This window comes from Agelaius tricolor, unplaced genomic scaffold (assembly GCF_023055355.1).
Source record: "Agelaius tricolor isolate 1412-34295 unplaced genomic scaffold, bAgeTri1.0.p SCAF_16, whole genome shotgun sequence".
Taxonomy (NCBI): Eukaryota; Metazoa; Chordata; class Aves; order Passeriformes; family Icteridae; genus Agelaius; species Agelaius tricolor.
The window spans coordinates 18,021,976-18,049,009 of NW_027269276.1; the positions used below are offsets into that span (position 1 = coordinate 18,021,976).

The following is a 27,034-nucleotide window of genomic DNA, read 5'->3' on the forward strand; positions in this document are numbered from 1 at the left end:
GTCTTTTGTCCTAAAGTTTTTTAGGTTTAGTTTTTTACAATTATCCCTGTAATGCAAAGGATTATAAAACAACCCCTGCCTTCACACCTGATTAGAGACTATGCAAAAAACCTCCTCTGCAGTTCTAAACAAGCCTCCAGCCTCTGGCTGGCTACACGTGTGAGACAAACCCTACAAGGCATCAAAAAAATTCAAATAAAAACTCACCTCTACAAAACTATTGGTTATTAAATGCTGGTACTTTAATTTAACCTTGGAATCTGTGATCAGACGCCTGTGGGAAGGGAAGAAACAGAAAAATTGTAGCAGAAATCTTGTTTTTTCCATATATTGCCCTTAAGTTAAGACAAATAGGTTTGATTCATCCTTCTACACTTGCAGGTACTTTTTGTACTTACCTGTTCCCTATTGTTAGATCATTATGAAAACTACATTCATTCTATTCAATAGATAAATATATTAGCTTCATAAACAGAAAGCTCATGCAGTTCAAAAGAACTGAACCTCTTGGTGTGAAGATTTTTATTTAAAAATACTTTCCTGAAGAGCCCAAGAAACAAAGCAAGTAATTTAATCACCTCATTTACATAAAACAAGCACATTTTGTGGCAAATCCCTTTAAAAAGCTCCAGAACAACCCTTGTGTGGCTAATAACTTTGGGAAGCCTCATGTTAGCTGGGTTTCAGTGCAATGCTACAGCTTCAGCTTAAAAATTAATGGTGCTTTAATCTATTTACCATAAAAACAAAGCTGACTTGAATTCAGTATCACTGGGGGTGTACACAACATGGACTTTAAATTAATTCCAGTCTGCTTGGAACTGGGAGAGTAGAGGAAAACTCAATGATGGGAACCCTTGACAAGCACAGTGACCACTTTTCTCCTGGGCACACCATTCCAGCTGGTATTTGCAGACTGCCCAGTCTAAATGCATCCAAAATAACTTAATTATGGATTGCTGAGCACTTCTAAAAATGTCTCTTAGCTATGACTGAAGTGTCTTCCCAATATATCTAAATATAAAGCTGCACTGACACACCCTTTGTGGCATTCCTGGTTTAAATCCTACTGTGGAATACAACTTTATACAGGCCACACCATGGGTAAATATTGGAATTAATGGATTTTCCTTTCCAGATGCAGCCAAAACTAAGGGTATTCCTGCATGTTATCCTTACAACACTCCCTGAGGAGCAGTGTGTGCCCATGGGATGTGCACAAATCCCAGCTCTGGGCAGCTGGGAAGCTCCTCTCCCAAGCACATGCTGGTTATTACATAAATCACAGCACGTGGCAGCTCAATTCCCAGGGCTAAAATAAAACAAATCAGCTGACAAAGCATCTCCTGCAATTCTGGAATCAAACTTACTGAAGAATGAGAAAACAATTTAAATTTGGTATTAATTATAAATCTCTTTTTTTTACCCCATACCTGGGCTTCAAGACATACTAAATATCACCTTGAAAATGTACTGTATTATAACAAGATATCAGGTACTGGAATTTAAATTAATAGTCATGCCATGACTAACCAGAGCACAAAATCCACTGGTTTTTTTGCTTATCAATCAGCTTTGATTGCCCCAATCAACATCACCAGGTCAAGATCTTCAAGAATTTTGCTTTGAATGTTACTGTCTTTTGGCAAATCATAAATGAAACTAGACAAATTAAGAGGTGAAACTCATGCCCAGAGCCCATAAATCAGATTTATTTTGTGTTCATATCGCTTGGAAACTGAGAGCTGGAGACTTTGTAAACAGGAAAGGACCTAAAAAGTAATAATTAACAACACAGAAGTGAGTACAGCTTCCAGTTGAGATAATTTACATTTTTTGTCATATATATTGACATATCCTAAGATTGCCACATTTGTCTTTGTTGGCTTTTAAAGGGAAGAGTTTTTTTCAAAAATGCACCTTCCTCCCCACAGAACTGCATGTAAGACCAAGGAAAGGTGGACTTTTACCTCTAGGAACAGTTCCTAGTTTTACTCAGACAAATGGGACTTGTTTGCTTTAGAGCCAGCTGCCACTGCCCTGTCCCAGGCCTCAACCCTGCTCTCTCCAGCCAAGGGGAATCCCAAGCACTGCCCTCCTTTCCTTCCATCCTTTCCTTGCTGCTGCCACTGCCACCTCCAATGCTTTCAGCTACTCCATTTCACATGCAGGGTTTGAACAGCTCATTCCAACTGCTGCAATCAAGGAGACACTCCAACAAGTCCTGCTGAGAGCGTTCGACTGCACAAATTGAAGTTCAACCTCTGGTAAACAAAAATCTCAATCAAGTTACTCAAGACATGCCAACTTCAGCTCAGTTTCCACCCACTAGGCTCTACAAACCACCCCTCAACAGGGCAGGAAAGCATTTCAGCTACTTCCACTTCCATCCAGCCTACACTCCATGAGTAACCAAGAGCCAAAATTGGGAAAATCGCTACTCTGAAAGCAGCTGATAATAAAAAACACCAAATTAATATCAATGAGTGAGTCAGGCTTCAGGAAGGAAAGAATAAGGTTACAGAATAAGCCTCTACTGAGATGTTTTAGCAAGAAGAATTAAAATGAACTTGAACAAAGCTCAACATTATGAAGGATATTGCTGATGCAACAACCTCCCTCAGTATAAAAGAGAAGGAAGCTCATGGAGTTCACTGCTCCACCATGAACTGTATCAGTCATTCTGCAGCTGGACAACTTCATAATTCCAAGGATACAGGATGACACACTACCTTAATCAAATCTTGTGTTTGAGGGTCAACTGCCTCCTATCAGAGGGCAAAAAACACATCCTACATCAGCCCTTAGGACTCCTGTCCTCTGACTCACCTATTAACTACAGCTATAGGGCTTGGGCAACCAGTGGGTTGACCTGGGTAGAAGTCCTAAATTCCTACATAAATCAAAGGAAACAAAATGCACAAAGCAGTAAAACAGGGTTTGGAAACCCTGGTGTCACACTGACCAAACTGGTCAGGGAATGTTTCCTCCCAGTGTCATCACATGGGGTTTTCACACCTAAACAGGAAGTTAAGAGACATCCTGGAATCAAAGCAGACACTTCAAGACAGTTCCTCTGCTGCCTGCAAGCCTCTGTGCAGTTTGTTAGAAGCATTTGACTAGATCTGAATAGCACATGAGTAACACAATGGAAAGAGAGAGCAAAGCCATGAGAATTACTTACATAACTGTATTGTCGTCCACTAAGATATCACAGCCATGGGCAGGGCATGAAATGGTCTGAAAAACACAAAAAGGTCAGAGGAGGAACAGTGGTTATCCTGGTTTTGCATCACAAGAATTCCAAGGCAACAACTTCACTACAATCCACAGCCAAAGGAGTGCCCTGCCTCTCCCAGGTGTGCCACTGCTTCCTCCTTCCCCAGCCCAGAAACCTGCACCAACCCCACTGAATTCTCTCCAGATTGACCTTAGCAGAGCCTGCAGCCCCCAAACCTTTGGGGTTTGGCTTTTCTCTGTTGTTCTTTTAGGTTTTTTTTAACTTTAGCAGAGAGACTGTTCCATCTCTCTGACCCTGTCTCTCCAATGCACAGAATTTACAGACATAAGCCATGAGGTGAGTTGAGATTTTACCTGTCCCATGCCTTCCTCCATTATTTTGGTAGTTAAATATTCACTCCAGCACTGCATACAGAATTTGTGTCCACACTCTAGGCCAGTGAAGTACTGCAATAACAAAGAACACAAGACATGGCCTCATTTTATCACATGGATTGACTCAACAATTTCACCCTTCTTGGTGCTGTGCAGTTCATCCACCCCATCCCTCATTCCTCACACCAAAGCTGAGACACTGCTATTCTCTTTGCATCATCACCCCTACAGAACACTGCCAAGGCAGCCTTAGTCACTCTTCCAAAGCCAGACCTTAATCCCCAAGCCCAGCAGCAAGGACAGGTGTGGCCAGTGTTTCCATCCTGCCCATTTCAATTCATCCTTGTTTTAGGAGTGTATATGGAGCACAGCATGGCTCTCTCCCATTCTGCTTTGGAAATCAGTCAAATAAATGCAACACCAAACAGGTCACAGTGACAAGGATACAGAGTCTTCATTACTCCTGTTTTTTCCCTTTGGCACATGTGGGTGCTGCCCAGAAGTCCCAAACCTCCCCAGGGAAGTTCCCCCTGAAACCCAGATGCTCATCAGATGAGGACACTCAAGATCCTAATTGGCAGGTGTAAATTGCTAAATAGAATTCAATAATGACCTGCTGTCACAGACAGCAACAGGGACAACTCCATCCTTGTCTACATCATCTGCACAGAGCTGTCAAGATATCATCTGGGACTGAGTGGTGGTTACACAAGGGGTGGAGAAGCAAACACTGCTGAGGAAAGACTGGAATCAAAGTACTTTTCGCTGGTCAGCTGAAAGTTATTTTATACTCAAAGTCAGCACCAAGGAAAACTGTATTTAAAACACTTCATTTGTACCACTATTGAGGTAATATTTGCTGGCTCAGCTTTTCAAACCAACTTCTCAGCTAGTGAGATAAAACCAGACTCTACCCTCAGACACCATCAAACCATGAGAACTCCACAGAGGAAAGAACCTGGAATCCTCTGTGGAACAGCCCAAAACAACAGCAGGATGGTGGTAATTGAGGAAAGGAGAATCCACTTGAGGCAAATGCTCTTTCCAAGCATTCTCAGACACCACAGATCCACTCTGTCCATCCCACAGAGGTGCAGCAGCTGTGCTGTGCCATCTCTGGATGCTCTGGCACTGCCCAGGGCAGGTGCCTGTCAGGAGCCCTTTGCCAGGGCTGGCAGGCTGTGACTGCACTGCTCTGACACTCCTGCCACCAGCTCAGGCTGCAGCTGGGAGCACCAACACGGCTCAGTCTGACCTGACTGGTTCTGACTTGGTAAAAATAGAAACATCCACCCAAAAAAACAACAAAGAGATCAGAGAGGAGGCTGACACCTATGTGGTGCCAGGTACACTGGCTGCAAGAGTGCAAAAAGACACCTTCCAATTTCTGAACCCTTACTGAGCCAGCTAACAAGGTGTCTGATGCTCCACAGATGCTGCTGTGCCCAAGTGGCATCTCCTGGAGATGCAGAGTTAGAGTAAAAACACTTCAACGTCTGGAACTTTTGGGATGCCACAACATGAAACCATGCCAAAGACTGCATTGGCTTTTCCGTGAATTCTGGCTTCTCCACATGTGATGGGAAGCAAGCACAGATAAGGGAATCATCCCAAACTGAACCCAAACACTCCTGCAGCATGCACACATGAGGAACCAGCACAGAACACATCTTCATGTGAGACCTGTTTTGGTTATTTCAGGCAGGGAAATGCTTTGCTAAATGCCCACAGAAAGGCAGCCACCACCACACTTCCTCCCAGGCTGCAAGGAATGTAGAGAATCTCTCAGCTCTTTTCTTTACTTTGAGGGAGTTCCCAATTATTTTTGGCTCAGCTGACAGCAGATGTCAAGGGAGCAAATAAAAAGGCCAACAGAAAACCACCAAGGATGGGGGGAGCAGTGATTCCTTAGGCAGCTCCTTAGCCCAGGGGACAGCTCTGCTGTCACCACATCTGTGCTCAGCATCTGCAGTCTGGACAAAGCAGGATGTTCCTAAAAACACCCCCAGCCCACTCTCCTGAGGGTGAGGGGCAAGAGAGGAGGAAGGCAAAGCCACAACCCTCTCAATTCCTGTCTTCCCAATAAAGGTGTCACCCAAAAGAACTGCTGGGACCTGAAAGTGCTTGACAGGGACACAGAGCAGGTGAAACATCTCCCTTAAGTCCTCAGACTTGCAGGGTGAGAGCTTCAAATGCTTTGTTTGGCAGGTGTTTCCCAAAACCTCAAACCACAACTCTCTGGAGGTGACTGAAGAGCTATAGAGACTTTGTAGATGGGAGAGAGGGAATTTCAGGACTAACTGCAACAACTTGCATTGCTGAGAGAGAATTTCAAGATTCCTGCAACAACTGTACACTGTAGAACTTCTTAACACTGTAAAACTCTCAGCTTTCCATAGGCTGAAGGGGGCTCTCAGTGCAAAAACCCCCCAGCTTTCATGTGGAAAAATAATTAGCTGATTATTGCAAGAGGATTTTCAAAGCTGAGATTTTAGGTTGGGCGTTTAACATAAAAATAATCCTAGAATTTATAATTCACATAGACTAAAAAAGCTTCAAAACAGATTTCAATCACCTTAGACACAGACACTACAGCCTTTTACAGAAGAAACAATAAATACTAGTTTTCCTATGGGCTCCAACTTTTCTGTAGGGCCAAGAAACAGAGTCCCCTCTGATGTCTTTTAACACCAGCAACAGAGAGAGCCCTGCTCACCTGCAACATCTCTCTGCTCCAGCTAAAAATCTGCTCTTCTAACAACTGGGCCACTGCTATTTGAGCTACAAAATCAAGAAGTGTTAGCATGTTTTGTGCTGTTCTTCCCAGTTTCAAAACTCTAGACAATGCTGGGCTGTGGTTTTAGAGGTTATCCTGTGCAGGGCCAGGAGTTGGACTCCATGATCCTTGTGGGCCTGTCCCATGACTCTGTGATTCTGCTCCCCAGGTAGCACAGCAGCCCCAGCCAGAGGACAGGCCTGCCACTTGTGAGCTGTACCCCCACCCAACACCTTCCTAAAACACAGGTTTGATGCCTTCAAGCTCAATTCTTTTCAACTGAAGCCTTCCATTTTTCCTAATAGTCTAACCCTTAGCCATCTGAACATCTTTTCTCTTCAATCAACCTGAGGTAATTGAGGTGCTGAGGTGTTGTTGCTTGTCTCTACATTAAAATGGAGAGAACAATATATCAGAATATATTGCCTTTCTTTTTCAAAGCACCTCATCATACAGAGCAAGAATTTGCCTTCCCAGCTACTCTTCACAAGGAAGTCAGGGCACACAAGGCTGAAGAGGAGACACATGAAGCCTTGTGGTTCCTGGCTGAAGAGTGAGCAACAGGGACCTTGATGCTGAGAATGAGAGGGGCTTGGCTGAAGCTGGGCTGAAGCTTGGCTGAAGCTGGGCTTGGCTCAGCTCTGTTCACTCCAGGGAAGAAGATCCAGAGCAAGGGAGAGGCCACAGCCAGGGAACTTCACCTCAAGCTACTCCTGAACCCCAAAATTTATCATGGTGCTTTGCTGAAAACACACCCAGAGCAAAGCCTTATGTCAGGGCAGCTTTGCCTGGCAAGGCCCAGCCCTTGTTTTAGGGTGTTCTGGAGGGGCAGCTCCCCCACAAAGAACAGGTTCCAACAAAAGAATTCCTTACTATCAGCACTTTGCCTTTTGATGAACTCTCCTATTTGAGCTTTTCCACTCACCTCCTTTTCTCCCAGGTCTCCCAACAGCATGTCCTGCCCCTAGGAGCCCCAGCAGAGCCTGGACCTCTTAGCAATGTATGGGAATGCTTCAGTTTTGTCAACAGTGACAAAAAAAAGTAGCACTATCACCCAGAGCATTGATGCAGAGCCCCAGCAAGCACTGGGTAACACAGCCTCATGTCTGACCAAAAGGGTATTGTCCAATATAATAAAGATCCAAAGACATCCACATTTTACTTCTACTACTTTTTCCTAGACTTCCTACTTTGACTATTTTGCTTTTAAAAGCAGTTTCCTACCTTGTCTTTCTATTTAAGTAAATCTCTTTGCCCATCATGATTTTCACAGGTTTGAATTTCACACATCCTTTATCTGTACACCTGACTTGGTATCAGACCTTTGCAAACATCATCTGCTTGCTTTTTCCTGAACTTTACCACACCACTGCCTGGGCCCCAGCACCCTCAGAGGTGCTGTGCAGGAAAATGTGAAGTTTCAGGTTGGAAATTTGGGGAGTTGCTACTCAAGTGTTGGAACCCTGGATGCTGAGAATTTTAAACTTTCTGTGCTGAAAGGCACACACTTGCAAGAGAGCACTGCATTTGACCTGAGGCTGTGGAGAAGACTTCCAAAATTGATTGATAGCACTGGGATTATGGGTGTGTAGTTGGTTAGAAGTGTGTAATATCACAGGGTGGAAAACTCAGAGTTTGGGGTTTTGGAATATAGAGAAAAAATATGAAATTTATATGAATGAATATGAATTTATATGAAATATTTATTTCATATAAATGTGTATGAAATAAATAAAGATGGAGGTTTTAGGGCAGAGGCAGGTTGTTCTTTACCTTCTTCTTTGTGGGTTTGGGTGATATTTTGTAATTGGACAGAAAAGTCTGCATTGAGGGCTTCGAGGGATCAGTTATTGGGTTAAAAGGGAAAATAATCTAAGTGTCATTTCTTAATTGGATAGTTTAGTCTTAAAAGACCTTGTAACCAGAGATTGTTGGCCATTTTGTGCCTTCTAATGAAACACTGCTGAACTCATGGTTGTGAGGCTGTTTCACTGATAAAAATAATCCACACCTGAGTCCAAACATGAACTGCCAGCTCAATCTACCATCAAACTTCAATCCCAACCTCAAGAATCTGATAGGCAGCAGCAGGGCCCCTGGGTACTCACGGAGTTTGGGTAGTTCAGATAGCAGATCTGACAGGACATGTCCTGGGCTGATGATCTGGTGTTCATCTGGCGCGTTCGCGACTTTTTACTTGGATTAATTACGTGACACTCTGCAAAGAGCTTCTCCAAGTTGCCATCAAAGTACCTGCACAACACAGGACAGAGTGAACATTTAACCACCTTCTAAATCAGATTTCCATTCTATGTAGCAGTTAAGTGTACAAAGATGCTTTTTGTATTTCAAAACTCATACACCCACTACTTCCAACAAACCCTTCTCTAACACAACACAGAGGTGGATATTAGACAACTGCAGAATTTCAGAGACTCTCACTTGAATAAACACTCCTGAAATTCAGGCACCTTCAATTCTTCAGCTGCATTTCAAGTAATTTGTGACTCTCCCAATTGCTTGGCATTAGAATTCCAGGACAGGAAACTAGAGCAAGAACACCTGAGTTCACAGTTTAGGCATTGGAACACCTTCCTAAAACACAGGTTTGATGCCTTCAAGCCCAATTCTTTTCAACTGAAGCCTTCCATTTTTCCTAATAGTCCAACCCTTAGCCATCTGAACATCTTTTCTCTTCAATCAACCTGAGGTAATTTAACAACCTCCTAAAAACTACAGTTCCAGGTTTACAATGCTTCCAAAGATCAGGTACCTATTGGAAAGGAGGATGCAAAATTGCTTGGGGGGTGAAAAGAGATCACTTCCTTTCTATTTCCTATTCCCTTAAGGAAAACAAGATTGGTTTGCTTCAAAGGCTTATAAAAAGCTCTTTCTTGGAGAGGAGGACCAAAGTGGAGAGAATCATTATCAGAAAGCTCAGCCTCTTCCCAGAATCCTTCACACACCTTTCTCCAGCCTGCAGCAGCTGCAAAGAACTAATTAAACCAGACAATTAACCAGCCCCATCACATGCACACATCCCCCAGCTAAACCCAGTAAGTCACTCCTCAGCTCCACTACAGCTCTACCTACCAACAAGGTTTGATTTATAATTGAAAAAATATCAATTTTCCTGCTGCTTCATATGTTTCTCATGCAGTTCATGTATTTTAGATCTTAAATTTCAGGACACTGAATCTGGAAGGAAGTGGTGAATTCTGGCATCACAGTAGCCACAAGGCTTTGCCATTGTTTTTCAATGTTAGCTCAGGATTTTACTCAACCAAGTTCTTTAGTTTGCTTAGAGAATTATATTTACAAATTTGTATGCTATATTTAAATCTAAATATATAAAATTATGTATTTAGAAAATTTTAGCACGTGAATTCAGTGAAGTCCCATCACAGGCAGTATTTGTTTATTAAGAATAATGGATAAATATTAAGTCCACAAAAGTTTCCCAGCCTTCCAACTGCTCTTAGAGGCAGCAGGAGCAGCACAGGACATGCTCTGAGGAGAGGAGACACACAGCTGGGTGAGAAGTTTGCAAGGAAAATAGTTTTGTATACAAATGCTATGATGCAACTTGAACCCTGATACTCATGACCAGCTAAATGCTTATGGAAATACCAGAGGTTTTTGTAGTGTAGGCTGGTTTTAAGGGTAAATATCCATGTCAGGAACTTGACTTTTTTCACCTGGAATTTCCTATCCCCTTTAAATACCTATGGATAGTATTCCTGCTTGTCCGTGCTGTTTTCTTTTTATGCATTTTCTTTCTGAGTAAGTAATTTCCACATTTATTTTTAGGTATGTCTCTCAGACTCATACTCATGCAGCCACTGGGTTGTAAGAACTCCAGAAAACGCAGAGGAAAATGGCATTTTTAGAGTGGATCTCCCTGAAAACCCAGCTCTAATGGATACTCCCAAGTCCAACAGCTCTCTAACTGCTCCACCACTCCTCAGGCAAACATGCCAATGGCTCAGTCAGAGGACTCTTGCAGTTCCTTCAAAGGTTAGGAACAACACCTAATTCCAATTACCATCCCTTTTTCCCCACTCATTCCAGCATCACCACGATCCATCCATGCAGGCAGATCTCCCCTTGCCCTTCCCATGTTCTTTGGTCAAAGGATTCCCAGGCAGCAGCTCTAACACCCTTCCCTCCCACAGCAGGTGAGCTCCATGTGACATTCCCCATCTTCTCTGGCCAGCAAACCTTGACCACCACCACTTTCCATCTCCATTCATCCTCCTTGAATCCAAGGAAGCCAGAACACATGCAACCCCAGTCCTGATCTGACCCTGATCTCATACAATTTCACTTAGATTTCTCCTCCAAATCTCACCTAATGCATTGCAAATGGCTCCATTTCTCCAGATCTGCTCCATGTCAGCATTCCTCCTCCCTTCCTTTACAACTCCAAGAATTCTGATTTTTCCTCAAATACTCTCTATTAAAGGGTTGGTTCTTGGTACCTCCCTCCATCCTTATTTTCATCCTAGGGAGGAGCACAGCACCTCCAAGAGCCCTTTAAATCCTGTGCCCTCCTCTCCCTTCACAATGCAGATACTGAGTAATTCCAGCTCTTCTGGTGCACAAGAATTTCCTCTATTAATTCTCTGAAGTTCATTTGCTTCATCACAAAGTTGGGGGGGTTCTGCTATTTTCAAATGAATGGACAAACCAGTGTTTGTCCATTATTTTCAAGTATTTCTACTCACCAAGACCAAACCTATAACAACATCAAGTCCTTTTGGCAGAGGGATCAAGCTGTCAGGCCCTTTATCTCCTCAAAATTCCCTCCTGCTGTTTGTAACTGCCTAATCGCCATTTTCCAGACATAATCAAATCTTACCCATGGGAGTATCAAAGATAAAAAGCCTTTTCACTGAAAAAAAAAATTGCTTCTAGTACACACTTTGGGATATTTACTTCCATGTAAGAAGAGCATTTGTGAGTTGTCAGTGCATCAAAACACTCAGAGTAAAAGATATCTCCACATCAAAACTCCTGCCATGCACCATTTTTCACCTGTTCAGCCTCTGCTGAAGAGTGGAAAGTGTTTATTTGTTCCAAGGAAAGCAGGCAGCAGGTTCTGGAGAAGAGGCAATCTGGGCATTCCTGACATCCCTCCTCCACTCAGAGAAAACAGGGACATGTGGCCACCAAGATAAGCAGCTACAAGGGACTGCTCTATCTCTGGCTGTGCCTCCAGGGATTAAATCAGGCCTTGGGGACATGCTGAGACACTGTTCTCTTAAAAAAATGACCAGAGGAAGGCACATAAAGCAGGAGAGCTGCATTTTAACCTCTTCATCACACAGAGGTGCCTCCCCAAACTGCCCTCAGGAGAGGACACCATCAGCCATAGGAATTGGAAGGTAATAATAATTAAAGCACTTTCATCACTTGGTTCTGAGGTGATGTGGTCATTCTGCACCTGGTGCTCTCCTATCCCTATGAATCAAGCTTGCAAGACCCAGGAAAACAATATTTGACATCTTTATTCTCCTTAATGCAGCATATCAGAGGCTGAACTAGTATTTCCTCCACTCATCACTTCCATCCTACAAACAAACCCACCCCAAATCCCCAATTTTGCTTTTGCACACAAACAATTAAAGTGGGACAGGGCAGTTTTTTAATTGTAGCTGTTATTACTTTACTGTAAGTGGAATAAATATCTGTAGCACATCTGCCCTCTGAACACCACTGTGTAATTACTCCATGACAAAGCTGGCACAGACAGTAACAACCTGCTCATTAAAAACAGGCATAACAAGGCTTAAAAAAAATGGGAAAACAGAAATTTTCATGTCACAAGCTCAGACCTCCCCACTTCTCAAAAAAAGAGGAGCCACTTGCTTGAAGTGCTTTCCTCCAGGCCAGGACTGATAAGGCTGCTGGGAGCTCATGCTGACTCACCATGAGCTAAGAGAAAACAGGCTCTAATTAGGAACTGCAAATACACCATCAAACAACAGGAACCTTCCAGCAAAATGTATATTTTGGGGTGGTTTTTTCACCATAATCCTTCACCTATCACCACAGCAATGACCAAACCCTCTGGAAGAGCAACAGTTCTCAGCCTCCTACCCAGCTTCCTACTCCTGCTTTAACAGAGCTCAGCACTCCAGAAGATTTCATGGAAGTTATTTGGTGCAGAAGTGTCAGAAGGCAGCACTGGCACCGGAGAGATCCTGTTTTGGTGTCTTTCTAATACAACAGGACATCAATAAGCACCAAAACTGGGAGCAGTGTGCAACAGGTCTGCCTAAGCAAGTCCTGCATTCTGTTACTCACAGGGGTAATCCTGCTGAGTTAAGTATTTTAATGAATGTGTTTACCTGTGGATTTGTAAATATAACATGTACTTAAACTGGAACAGCCTTAACAATAACACCTCATATTGACCTGGCTGGCACCTCCCTTGAGAAAAAAAAACAAAAACAAAACCACAGCCCAATTTTTTATTTTTAAATTGATGGCAGCCCTAAACAAGCTTTCAACAACAAGGGACAAAACCTACTTGTGTAGAGGTATCTCCCAGCCAAGGAGAGTGAACTTTACCCCAACTAAGAGAACCAGCCCAAGAAACTCAAATATCAAGTGTTGCAAAGCAGGTATTAAATCAGAATTCTTAACAGCTGTAGTTAGAGTTAAATAGTGGATATATTTGTAAAGCAAAGCTTTCAGGTTTCCAACATTTGCTAAAAGAGGTCAATCTCAGGAAAATAAGGACTAGAAAGCTGTAAAAAAATACAATCACTTCAGAAAAAAAATCTAGGTTAAACAAAACATAAGATATACCTGAGCACCTAACCAAAAATATTACACAAAGGGCACTAAAGATGTTCTAAATCCATTAGCCAAGGATAGCACAAATATTTATACTCAAAAATAATTACTGACAGTGTGAAAACCTTTGCTCCTCTTTCCCTGGGTGACAGAGTACCAAACTACAGGGGCTCAGCCCCAGGGTCAGTGAAGGGACATTTATCAATTCACAGGAGCACCAACAACTGCTCCTGGTTTACCAAGCACATCTCATCTTCCCATACCATTTCCTTTGCCTGATAATCAGGCTAATTAAGGGAAAAGTCAACTAATGATCCTACCAGGCCCTCCACACCCACCCACTGGTCACTTCACACCAAGTAAGACCAGCACAACCAGCAAGTCCCTGTACAGCTTTTACTGCTCTTTTTGGTCCAGATTAATTCTCCTCCCAGCTTCTAAAGGAATTTAAATTCTCCAGCTCCCTCAACTCTCTCTTTAATACAAAACTGGCATTGGAATGAACCAAATGCAGCTGGATTTGGTCTCCACTGCATAACAACAAACTGAGAAGTACCTTTACCAAGCAACATTCCAAGAGCTGGGAATCAAAGATGGGAAATAACCATAAAACACTCTGCTCTGAGGGGGAGGGAGAGGCAAAATTCAAGCCATTATTTACACACCCTAAAGAAAACCTGGAGCTGTGGAGATGAAGACAAGGCAGGACCATTATCAGCCAGGAACAATTTAGCCTTGGCCAGAGCAGCAAATCAACATGTCAGGAATACACATGCCAGCATGACAGGCACGAACAGCTAAACCCAAATCCAAAACAGTTGCTAGATAACAAGAACCTGTTCCTGCTTGCTTTTTTCCAAAGCCTGCCCAAAGCCTGTACATGTTCAAACTGGAAATCCTTCTTTCCAATGGGCAACATAACTTCCACAACTTTAAATCTAACCAGGCATCAGTAATATTAAAACAATGAGTCACAAGTCACCCTTAGCTGGGAAAGGGGGAACATTTTGAGCTTACACAAAAGATCCTCCTGCCACACACTGTGCATTCATCCATCCTCACTTGATCCAGGAACAAACATTTTTTCCAGCTCTGCAGCTGCTTACCTCTCCATCAGCTTCTCCTTATCCCAGTTGAAATGGCTAAGCAGTATTCGAGTGATAGTCGCTGGGTTCTGGAGAAAGAAGAGAAAAACAATCATTGAGTGAGAACACCAGGCAGAGCTTTGAATAGGCAAAGGGAAAATCAGGGTGTCTGAGAACATCATCTGTTCAGACAGTACAGGTTTACTGGCATGGACTGGGAAATAGCTGGATTTGACAGATAGACAAATTTTAAAGGAAAAAAAAACCCAACTCTATAAATCCAAGCACCTGAATAAAATGAGAATTTGGTTGAAGATTTAAGGACCAGACTAATTACACCTATCACAGTGCCAACATCTCTACATCCAGCATGCCCACACAATGCAATTCCAGGATGGCTGTAAAATGGAGAAAGAGATGATTTCTACCCATCACATCCATTTTTGCCACAATCTCCACACTAATTGCAGAGCAAGAATAATCCAGTCCTGGCCATCAAAACACTTGGGCTGAAAACTGTCCTAGAACACAACTGGCTGCCAGTGTAAGATGACAAAGTCCTTGGAAGACCTCAGAAGTTCCTGAAGCACCATCAAATCCAGAAAAAAAACCTCAGGACAGCTAAGAAAAGAAAGCTAAGGAAAGAAATACTGTCCAGAAAAGTCAGAAGGAAGGTGGAATATAAGAGCTGATTTTCACTGGCGTACAAGTTTTTATTCCAACTAAATCTGAACCATCAGCCAAGAGTTTGATTATATGAGAAACACACCAGACCATATGGCTTCTGTAACACCCCAGAACCACGTTTTAGCTCTCAAAATCCACTCTCCGGGCTCAGTTTTAGGACCATTTACATGCAAAGGAGACAAGAGCAGGGCCCTGAGAGCGGGCTGCGTGTACTTTGCCATTTGACACAAAAATGGAAGTTTGCCTCAGGGCCAACGTTCAATGGACGCTCTGAAGCTGTTGAAAAGTAGGACATAAACCAGCAATGTGATTTCCTGAGCCCTGCAGCTACAGCCACAACCTGATGCTGCCAAAAGCCAATGCTGTCACCCACAGCAGAGATCCCACCCCATCCCTGCATCTCCTGCCTTCATCAGCCCATACCACTACAGCCATTTTATGCTGCAAATAATGACTCAGAAACTGATCTTCTCTTTTCCTTTAGGTTGTGTTTTTCATGGAATCAGTTCTCCAATCTATTTGATTGCCTGACCACACAAACAGCTGCATTAGCACAAGGGGAAAGCAGGACAGCCTCTTTCACCAGCACCACCACCAAAACCTTCACTGAAATAAAGCCCTCGGGTGACAATGTAATAAGCACAAAGAACCAGTCTTGTGGTTTATACTACAAAAAGTGACACTCCTCTCCTTCTACAGTGTGTTCTGACTCTTAATAATGCCAGCACAGATTGTTTAAGGCCAAACTAAGAACTTTTTTCCAGCTTAAAAAGCCCATGTGAAGCAAAGCAGCTTTAGAAGCTGTTTGAGCAGATCCCTGATGGAACCCCATGAGCAGCTGGGACAGCAGATCCACACAGTATGGGGCAGGAGATACCAGAAATGGGTATTGCATGGTGACACTGTGGTTCTGGCCCTCCAGGTGACAGGGATCCAAGCTCTTCCCTGCAGCAACACCAGGTGCCTGGCTGATAACCACATGTCACCAGCCCTCCAACAACATCCCTCCCTCATCCAGCCCTGCCAGGGGAGCAAGCAGCTCAACCCTTTCAAGTCAGTCCTGCTAACAAAGAAGCTCCATGGGAATTTAAGGGTCTCCTTCACCCAAAGGTTGTGGGGTTTAGTTTCTGATCTTTTCAGGTTATTTTGTATTTGGATCTCCACAACAACCTTTTCTGTAACTCTGGCTGTACTATGTAGGAGTACTTGAAAGGAGTTCTTAAAAGCTCACTTAGACACAATTCCTGGAGCAATTTAATCAAAGATAAAAAAATACTTTAGTAAATAAGCCAATCTTATCTCTAGATTATCTTGGTTATGATACCAGCCCCTGTAATTCTCCAGTTATGAATTTCAGATAGCAAAGCACACAGCCCTTCAACATAAGGAGTCTTCACTCAGCCCAGAAATCTGCCAGATGTACAGAGAAACACAATTTTCTCCATTTCTCAAGCAAAGGCATTGAGAGAGCTTTAATTAAAATCAGCCCAAAGTCTTGTCCTAACTTCTACCACAGCAGCCCACTTGGCCACTTATGAAGGCTTCTGGGAATACCTGTTAATCACTTAATAGGCTAAGAGGCAGCTGAGGTGGGGTCTTTGGCTGATTTTAAAAAGACAGAAGCTTTCTCCTGCACTGAAGGAAGAATTACAGTTCATGGGTAAGAAACTCCAGTGGTCTGCAGTGATTATCAAGTGTGATCCAGCAAATACCACTCCCCAAAGGAGATGTGGCTGGAAAGGACAAGAGGGTTTCATCTGTGGCTTCTCCATTTTCCCAACACACAGGCACTGCAGCTTTCCAAGTTTCCCTAGGTCAGAGCCCCCAGGTATCCCAGCACTGCAAGGTCAGGGTACAAAACTGGACATCATTTAGGATTTTACTGTTGACTCTGTGAGCTATCACCTTCTTCTGGCTTGCTGGGCTCCAGCTTCCTCCAGCACTGTTGGTTGAACATTCTAAAAAAGAAAGGAAACGCCAGCAGCATGACAAGCTCCCACCAGAAATAGCTGGGCTGCCTGCTTTCACTGCCTGCCACATCCCAGATGTAGCATTCAAACCTCCCCTGGCTGTTTCCCAGACACAGAAGGCAAGAATTAACACAGCCCTGCCCTTGCTCATCCCTGAACAGGGATACAACCTGGGCTGGAGGAGCACAGAACACTGGGAGGAAGGCAACTAAGGGGCAAATCAGAGTAAAATACAAATGCCAAAAGTTCTGACATGAAGGATTGTTCCAGCCTAAGACCAGGCACACCATCATGGAATGCACAGACTTCCCTCACAGTTACTGCAGAGCAGGGCTGGAGGAGTGAACCACAGCACCCAGCCCAGTGAGAGCTGTGCCCTGTACCTCAGGCACACAGGGTTAAAACACCACCAAAATCATTTGCTATTTCAACACCAGTTCCACTCCAGCTTTCCACCAACCCTCAGCCATCACTCTGGACACTCATTCTGTAAAAATTAATGGAATGTCCAAATCCTGGCTTACACAGCACTGGGAAGTCAGGGGCTCTGTCTGCCTCCTGGTTTGGCACACAGGATTATTTCCTACGACCACACCACACAGATTAGTTATGAACAGGCTCCGCTGCTGCTCAGACGGGATTACTCCTTAGGCTGAGAGAGCACGCTCCTGCTAAAGCTATTTTCTGTTTACAAAGATGAATTCTCCTACAGAAAGCAGCCAGGGAGGACAGAGAGCAAAGGGAAGAGCCAACACGTTCTCCTCCAAACGTGGTCTGATGAAAGCTGAAACAGCAGATCTCACTTACAGCAGCCTCCTATTAAATTTTACATGTTGGATTGCCTGGAGCCGAGGGCAGCAAGCCTGTTGATATCCAGATAGGAACAAACCCGAGGAAAGCAGCCATTTTGTTGAAATTCTCTGGGCACTTCAAAAGATTTCCTAACAAAACATTCCAAATAAAGCTCTGCCCAGAGAGAAACACCCTCAGTCCTTCAGCAGGGAATTTTTTTTTTTTTTTTTGAGCTAACAAAGCAACCAAGTCCCACATATGCTTCAAACAAATTCCACTCCACCATAGCTTTTCACTGGAGGTATTTGCATTTACTGTCCTTATCTAGGTTGCCATGCTCCAGCACACCAATGCAAGCAGGAGATACAGCAATAGGAAGCCTTACAAAGGTCTGGACTTCACCAAAGAAGCATTATTAATTCAAATAAAACTCCTTAATTTAATAGAATTTAATTCAGCTGGAAGCTTCATCAGTGATAAGAGTTAGAATTCTTTTTGCTGTCAAAATAGGAAAGTATGAATCGGAAGGAAGAATCTGGATGCACTTAAATGCGTAAATGAATTATAAATTAAATATTATTAGAACATTAGCTTGAATCAGAATTTCCAAGCAGCACAGTTTGCTGAATGACAGTTGGGAACACTTGATCCATTCATGTTTCCATCCATCAAGACGAGCTGCATGGTTAATTCTTGATGTTATTACAAAGAAAAGCACATTCTACAGTTCGGCTTCTCCTCACATGCTAGGAATCAGTTCCTGGTTCAGTCTCAGCATTTACTGCAAATAAAAACCATTTAAGAACAACTTAGGATTTTGCTGGAGAACTGAGCTTTTCTCCTGGAGAGATGATATTGATAAATTCTTTGTTTTGTTTTGTTCCACGTCAGGGATGGTTTTGTTTTCTACCCATGGTAGCTTCTGAACTCCTAAAGTTTTCATCCCAACTGCAGCACCTCCATCCCAATATCAGAGGGTTTTACAGCAATAAGGAATTGATGCCACTTCCAGTTGGGTTTTTACACAATTGCTTTGCACTTGTGAATCCAAGCAGATGCTGCAGAAACCCTGACTTTGCCCAAGCCTAAGAAGTCTGTAGAGGGTTCCAACCTCAGCAACGTCCACTGCTATATTCCATGGGGACACAAGGCTGGGTTTACATTTCCCAGCACAAGGAAACCCATGGTTTCACATCAGCTGTCAAGACTGAGGGTTTGGCTCGGTGGAGGAGCAAAGAGCCACCACAAGCTACTGCTGGTGTGAAGCCAAGCAGCACAAACATCTGCTGCAGTGAGGTGGCACCTGGGGACACATCACCACTGTCAATATTTAACCAGCCAAACCCCCAGTGTTTGCAACAGTAGAGCACCAAGTGGAAACTCCTGCTGCCCAGCATCTCCAAGGCTTGCCACGTGCACTCTGTGCCATGGTGAAGCAGTGATAAATAACCCAGAGGTGGTGTTTAACAGCAGTGGGGAGAGGAGAGGGAACCCCACCATGAGACTGTGACCAACACCAGGCACCAAAGAGCTGCTTCATCACACAATAACCAAGGGCACCAGCCCAAAATTCTGCAATAACCTGATGTCTGCTCCCCTTGGACTCTCTGCTCTTCACCTGCACCTCTCCCAGCCCCACACAGATAATCACAGATATAAAGATACAGCTAGAAAGTGTCTTAAATCAGCTTTTAACCTGCTAAAACAGATTGCAGTCCAACTGTCAGCAAAAGGTTTGCACTGTTCTGCAAGTGGACTGAGTGACCTTCATTTGTGGAGATCCATTCACATCCATTCTTCCAGGAGACAATTACAGGAAATCTTACAAGCACAAAACCTCATTTCTAGCAGTTTAATAAAATTCCCAGGAAGCCAGCACAGAAGACGAGATCCAAGTGTTGAGTACTTCCAGGACATGATCTCAAACTTGCTGGTTTTTAAACACCACCAACTGAGCACTCTGAGAAGCTGCTGGAAAACTTCCGTGTAATCGAATATTGCCTGGCTCAATTACAGCCAGAACATGAGAGGGCTGCTGTGAGAAGAGGACAGCAGCTAAAGGACTCCATCTGCCAACCCATCCGTGCTCTCTCCCTCTGCCATCCCCTGGGGTCTGGGACAGAATCACACCATGGACATTTCTGCCATTGGCCATATCAGGGCTCACAGGGACAGCACTGAACACACTGGTGGGGTCTCAGACAGTTCTCACCTTCCCCTCAGAGATAGAACCAGCATCAGAACTGCTCATTCTCTGTACCCCACTGAGGGGATTGTCTTTGTATCTTACATACTACTGAAGCCGTATCAGAAGACTGGAGTTAGAACTCTAAACCACCTGAAAATGTACCAGTTTCCTGCCATTTCCACACAACTCCACAAGAAGCCAGGCTATTCTCTGTGACTGCTGTTATCTGCTGTCCTCCATCTGGCATTTGCCACCTCACTACAACTTCCCATTAACACACACAGAGCCTTCAAATTTGACACCAATCATCTCCTCAGCTCCCTACATCTTTCTTCATCTCGTTAACTTCCCTTCACACATCATCTCCTAATTCTGAAAATTAAGTTTTACTGAATTAGTACCATTACCTGATGGCACCCAATGGTAGCTTGAGCTGATGATCAGTTTGTAGTAACTTACATGCACTTGACTGACTGTTTCCAGCTCTGATGAACATACATTCTTCTAGCAGGGGAAGATAATAAAAAGCAACTTCAGCGAAAACTCTATTACTTCAGTTAATTGGTTCAAGAGACAGAAATGAAGCAGTCAGCTGCTTTACATTTTCTCAGAGCCTTTTGGAAAGCTTTCAGGTTAATGATTAGGAGCTGCAATGAAGAGCCATTGTCTAATAGAGCTTTTAAAAGCAGAAAAAAATACTAAAGCAACAATTCCGGGATGAATTAGCAAATTTGGAAATGCAAAAACTGAATTTGCACTGTAATACTTCTAAATAAAAGAAGATGGCATGGATTCACCCTGCTGCTCTCAGACGACTGCAGAAGCTCCACCATCAGCTCAACACAAATTAAAAACGACCAGGGAAGGCCTCTTGGAGCATTTCAGCTATGCTCACTTCCATAGCAGGAGAGCTAGGGTTGATGACAGGACACAGAAAGATGCTAACTGTTATTTTATACATTTAGTCTGAAGAACACTTTGGTTTCTACTTCCTTTTGCTACAGTTCTGGAGAATGAAGTCCATCCTTAAAGAGGAAGGACCCACAGATCCTGAGCTGGTGTTCTACTGCCCACAACAGCAGTATCACCCAGAGGGTTTCTTTCTTCCTGGTGTCTCCCAGCACAAGAAATCCCAACATATGAACAAAAGCTCAGCAAAGCTGGGTAGACAACACAAGCTCCAGCTCTGGTTTCTGGAGTCTGTGCTGAGCAACTGCAGCTGCTGTGCTGAGTGCTGGGTGGGAGCACATGGGTGCCAGCGTACGCTGCACAACGGCTTTATTCAATCCTGAGCCTCCCACTCAAGGATTTGCAAAGACTTGCCTTAAAAGAGTAGGAGAAGGTGATGGCATCATTTCCATATAATTCTCTCAGTTTACTATTTCAGCAGCCCTGTAATATCTCCTCATCAGCTGAGGAGGAAGCAAACAGCCCCCAGTGCTGCAGCCAGGCTGGGCACGAGTGGAGAGCAAAAACCCTGCAAGTTTTGGCTACCATGGATGTAAAGGGCTTGTGTGTTCATCCAGGTAAAATCCAAGTCCCTGGTAATCACCAATTTCCCCCTCAAGTCAAACCTTTAGTCAACATCCAGTGCCACAGAGCTGCTCTGACAGGACGAGACCCCAATGAAACAGAAATGGATATTCAGGAATTAATACCAGACCTCTGGGTCCCCATCACAAATGATGCATGGTCACCTTCCCTGCTGGTCAACAGAACACCACTCCCACAACCAGGGTCCACAAAGAATATCTGACCCCGCTTTCCTCTTGACACCACTGCTCTTCCAGAGCTCCAGGTTCCATTTTTCCTCCTCTATCCAACATAACCCCAATCCTATTGAAATTCTCACCCCACCACATAGCTACTGCACTCATGTCATATATGGGTCACAAATGTTTCCAACACCATCAGACACAAAACTTGGGTTTTCTCTAGATCACAAGCATCCCTAAGGCAGAAAGAACATCATTAGATACTTTCAGTTCTATACAGTCTCAAGAAGACTACACACAGGGACAGTTTCAGTTCTTCTCTCAGACCAATATAACAACTCACTAATGCCTGGCTTGAATAAAACACACTGTGCTGCTTCAAGAGGAAAGCAAAGGCACATTTTGCCACAGAAAAAGAACTACACTGAATGAAGGCAGTGACTGACAGAAAGTACCAAAACACCATGGCTTGGCCCAAGAGCACAGTTCAGAAATCTCTCCCCCTGCACAAGATTCCAGAGAGGCCAAGGAAGACTCTGGACACCCAGAACAGCTTAGCTATGCACCAGCTCTATTTCTGCCTGTGAGATGAAGTGACAGCAACTTGGATTACGATTTTAATCTGAAATAGGGCAGTAACTGGGCAAGACCAGACCAGTTCAGAAAATATTTATTCAGCAGTAACACAAGCTCACACAAGCACTGGCTCCTGGACTTGCCACTGGAGTCAGTGATGGGAGCAGGAGTGACCCGACACAGGAACTGACTGGGTAAAGGGGGTGGCAGGTTTATTTTAACACAGACAGGATCACTGTGTCACCAGACAGCTGAGCTGGAACAACCTGGACAACAGGGACTTGCTTCCAAGAAATCTGTTTGTCTGAGTCTGCCAAAAGCCATGTGTCAGGCACATTAAAGCTGGGTCTTCCCATATCAACAGACCCCCAAATCTTCTTGTCCAAAGACTGTAAAGCATATTGGGGTATACTCTGATGCCAGGTACAGTCAAAGGTCCCATTTTTTTCTCCATTATCTCACCAGCTCTTCACCCCAATGTCTGGGGGCTGTATTCACCTGGCCTACCAAATAGCAGATCCTGATAGTAAACTGTGGGAATACTGCCAATATCTACTACCAAGTGTCCTCAATGTAGCCACGTGAGCCTGACAGAAATACACTTTTTTATAAAGGTCTTTTATTAGTCAATGTTGGAAAGACTGGAAGTGGCATATGTCAGGCCAGCTACCCATCAAGCTGACAAAAGGAAACAACCCAAAGCACATTTTTCATGTGCTGTCTTCAGTGACTCAACTTCTGAACGAACTGTGCATTTCTGGGAAGGTACAGGTCTGCTATGTGAGCTCCAGAAACTGTCCTGTTTGCAGGCAGAATGGATGTTAAAGGAATAAAGCTGAAATATGAACTGCACATCTGCTTTCTTCCTTTACATCATTTTGTACAAGTCTTCTGGAGTCTCAAAAAAGCTTTCCCTGCTCTTTTCCCTCTTTCCAATATGTATTGGTACATTGACTCAACCTTTTCACCACCATGTGCACTGCCAGGGCCTGGCCCAGAGCCAGGGGCACCCAAAGGGCTGCACCCACATCCTGGGGTTTATAAATCTGTACAAGAGTGGCACTGCTCCTCCACACCAGGGAGAAAACCTGCTGGCTCTGCTGGCTCCTTCCTCCAGCAGCTCATGCAGTGTAAGGAACAGGCACCTCAGCTCTGGCCAGTGAATGATTTCCCAGTTAACAGCACCCAGCATTTCATGGATTTTGCACACCTTTAGCACAACAGAACTTTGCTTTTGCTGCTTTAAGCACATTCAGAGGCATCACCCAAACCAGGGCAGTGTTAGGAGACTGCTATGAGCAAATGAGTGGAGGAAGTATCAGAAGCAACTTGAAGAAATAATGATACCATGGTATACTTCAAATGTTTAGAAGAAATCAGACAAACTCTAGGAGGATGAAGGTACTATTCTAATACTCAGCATCACAGCTGTACTGGGAAGGGTAAATTCCCAATAACTTGGGGACTTTTTTCCACAGCCTATTTCCATGGCAGACCTGTCTGTAGGTTCAAATGTGTGCCATGAAAACAACTGATTTTCTCAGTTAACTTTTTTAAGTCCTCAGCAAAGGGCTCTCACATTGTCCTTGCAGATGATGATTTAAGGGTGTCCCCTCCTCAGACAGTGTGCAAGCAGAGGATCAGCCTCCAAGGATGCTCAGCATCAATGTGTCTCTCAAACACTGCTGGTTATGTCTCTGTTTTGGGTGATCTGACCTGCTTTTGTTACTAGGCACTGCTGGAGAACACCATCACAGGGTGCTTGGGCACAAAGACACATGAGTTGTTTAGTACAGAAGATATAATCCAGCCAAACTCTGGATCACCTCAAGACAGACACTGTTGATTCCTAAAAATCACAGGATAACCTGACTGTGAACAGAGAAATCCCCAGAAATCCTCAGACTCGCGGGTATTTGGGGGAAATAACTCACCATGCAAAAATCTCACAGTAACATGCCCTGTGCAGCCTGTCCTGAGTCCTGACTTCCAGTTCAGAACATTATAATTAACATTTTCCAACAAATATACAGACAGGAAAAAGAAAATGGTAAGGGATGCTAACTTCTTCCATGAGTACAATGAGGTGGCACCCACAAACTCCTGCAAGTTAAAGATCCACCAATGTAAGTAAACAAAAGCCATCCCAGTGAATAACTTCTCTCATGGCAATGGCCAGGTTACCTCAAAAATATTTGGATACATAGTCACTGGTGGCATGCCAGTGTTAACCCTTTCATCAGCAGCGTGACTACTGAGAAAAATAGGCTTGGCACAAGAATTTTTAGCCAGGGATGATTTACATGAGTATTTTTGGAGAACAAAAAAATCCTTAACATTTTTCTAGCTTCTTTTTCTCTTCCAGGCCCTAGTGAGGTGAGCACTTGGTACTTTTCTTCAGTTCTCTGTCCTTCATTGCTTCTGATTTTGTCCCTTCTTCAAAGGAACACCCACTTTTATGACCCATTCCCTCTCCACTGGGGCAAAGAGGAAGTCTTCCCATTGCACAGGAGCATCACCACACTCCACAGTATTTCAGGAAAGAAAAAAACACATTCCTCAGGGTGACTTCATCTCCCCATCACAGACAAAATATGTTTCAAACACCCAATGTCACCCTGACAAACAGGCAGGAAATCCATTCTGGTGATGCCTATGCCTTAGTCTACAACTCTCAATCAAGGAAAAAAAAAAAAATAGCCATCTTCTGAAGCTCTTTAGGCCCAGGAAACCACTGCCAATGCAGCAGTGGCTTGGGGATGTAATCTTTGGCAGCATCTTGACGCTGGCAGCAGCCCCAGCGCAGATGTGGTTGTGGCTTGTACCACTTCCCTGCAAAAAGCAGCTTTACCTGCAAAAGCACTTTGTTCTGCTGGCACAACCTGCATCTGCACTTGGAAAACCTGCCAGCATCCTTTTCCCAACAAGCCTCTTCTAGCTGGGATCATTTTTTAATGATGACTTCGCAGTTTATTTACCACACTCTGCTCATTTATTCTTACTTAGTTTTACAGCCAACAAAACACAGCCCTGGCAACACGTTACTTTATAAGCTGGGATTTCCGCTACAAGAAGTAATTTTGTCTCTTTATACCCCAAAACGTTTTCCTCCAAGGGTTCTGCAGAAGCCACCTTTGAAGAAAAGACAGTCTGGAGGCATGAGGAGTTTAGTAATCACTTGTTCACTCTTGTTCCCAACAAGATATACCTCGAAGTCTAACTGCAGTCTCTAATTGCTGCAGGTATTTTTAACCAGCTACCTGAACTCCCTCAAGTTAAGAGAAAATAGTCTGGTGGGATCTGATACAGGAATAGCAGCACACAAGTCATACAGCAGTGGGGGAGAATGGGAAACCTCCAGTGTTTTCACCATTTTCTTCTTTAAGGGCTTTGAAGACTTGCCTCTACACAGACTTGCACTCATTTTATCAGAAGTGTTTCTACAGCTGTTGAGTCAAACCAGCAAGGAGGTGCAGATTCCCTATCCCTATTCCCTTTTGGTAGGGAATGGGAAACAAACCTGGACATGCAATTTTGTATTTGATGGACTCCACACCAGGTGACAAGGATGTCCCTTGTTCCTCTCCCATTAAAAGATTACTGTCATGTAGACATTGGGCTTCTGCAAGAGGAAAACCCCACCCAATCAGCCCTGCCTTGAAACTGCTGTGCAGGGCAGCAAGAGGAATAATTACACTAATGACTGGTGAATAATTGAGTGCACTGAACAGGCTGGCACCCAGCCTCCTCCAAATCCCAGTGCTGCCTGCAGAAACACCCTGGCAAAGGACAGGAGGGAATTACACCAGGCACAGGAGAGTGACACAGAGCCCAAACACCCTCCCTCCAGAGAGCTTCAGTATCCATCAGCCCTAAAGAGAACTCCAAGACCTTGCACTGCTCCCCTTCTAGAAGTTATCAGCCCAGCCAGAAATGGTTTTGTGCACATTTTCAAGCATCAATTTCAGCTCTATTAACAGTACAAATAAGGACATTTCAAGCATGTCATATTATCAAGTAAAATAAAGAGACTGGTTATTACAGAACAACCTAATGCAGATCTAAAATGTGTATAAATCAAAGACTATCACCTTAATTTGCTCAGATGGCCTTTCAGTCATTGCAGAAGTATTACAAACTATCAAAACAAAGACATCCAACACATTATTTCATCAGATCTTCACAGTGTACAGAAATTGTTAATTTTTTTATTGAATTGTTATTTTATATTATAGTTATTTTCATCTATGCACACTAGGTGAGATTTTACCCCGAGGACCTTCCAGTTTACACTGTTGCTCCCAGAGGAAAAATTACACTGCTAACTAAGAGCTGGAATGTTGCTCTTCCCCCCTTTTTATTAAAAAGCTGCTGTTCAGCCTGGTTTTAATACACATTGTTTAACAAAGCTCTGTCACTTCCAACTCCTGCTCTGGAATCCAAGCTCAAGACATGGCTCTCCCACACTCTTCTTTTCACACCATTCTTTTTACTCCCTATTTCTCAAATGCTAGATGACTAGGATAAAGAGAACTAGGAGTTAACTCAGTCTTAAGTTTTTCTTCCCACACAGGAAAGCTCATGGCAAGGGAGGCTGTTTATTCATGTGAGTCCTCCTGGTTTCCCCTAATCCCTCTCCACATTTCTGTCTGCCAGACAAAGGAATGCTGATTGCATTTGTGTTTTGTTGCACAAGAACACACCAAGCCCACAGTTACCAGCTGCAGAGGGCATCAAAATGTTGAAAAACTCTCCAGAGCTCTTTCCAAAGTTAAATATGCACTTCTAACTAGATGTGCACACAAAACAGACCCCAGAAATGTTGA

At 43.7% G+C, this 27,034-nt stretch overlaps 1 protein-coding gene across 3 annotated transcripts in view; it reads right to left on the reverse strand.

Moving 5' to 3' along the window:
- Positions 1-27,034, reverse strand: part of ARIH1 (ariadne RBR E3 ubiquitin protein ligase 1) — a 51,649-nt gene that overhangs the window by 15,536 nt on the left and 9,079 nt on the right. For 2 of the 3 annotated variants that reach the window (XM_071441914.1, XM_071441913.1), the window contains exons 2-6: positions 14,302-14,369; positions 8,500-8,644; positions 3,595-3,687; positions 3,185-3,240; positions 208-274 (exon numbers count right to left, since the gene is read on the reverse strand). In XM_071441914.1, the coding sequence (XP_071298015.1) occupies positions 208-274; positions 3,185-3,240; positions 3,595-3,687; positions 8,500-8,644; positions 14,302-14,369 (429 nt within the window). The remainder of the gene's footprint in view (positions 1-207; positions 275-3,184; positions 3,241-3,594; positions 3,688-8,499; positions 8,645-14,301; positions 14,370-27,034) is intronic. The other variant, XM_071441915.1, reaches the window with a different exon arrangement.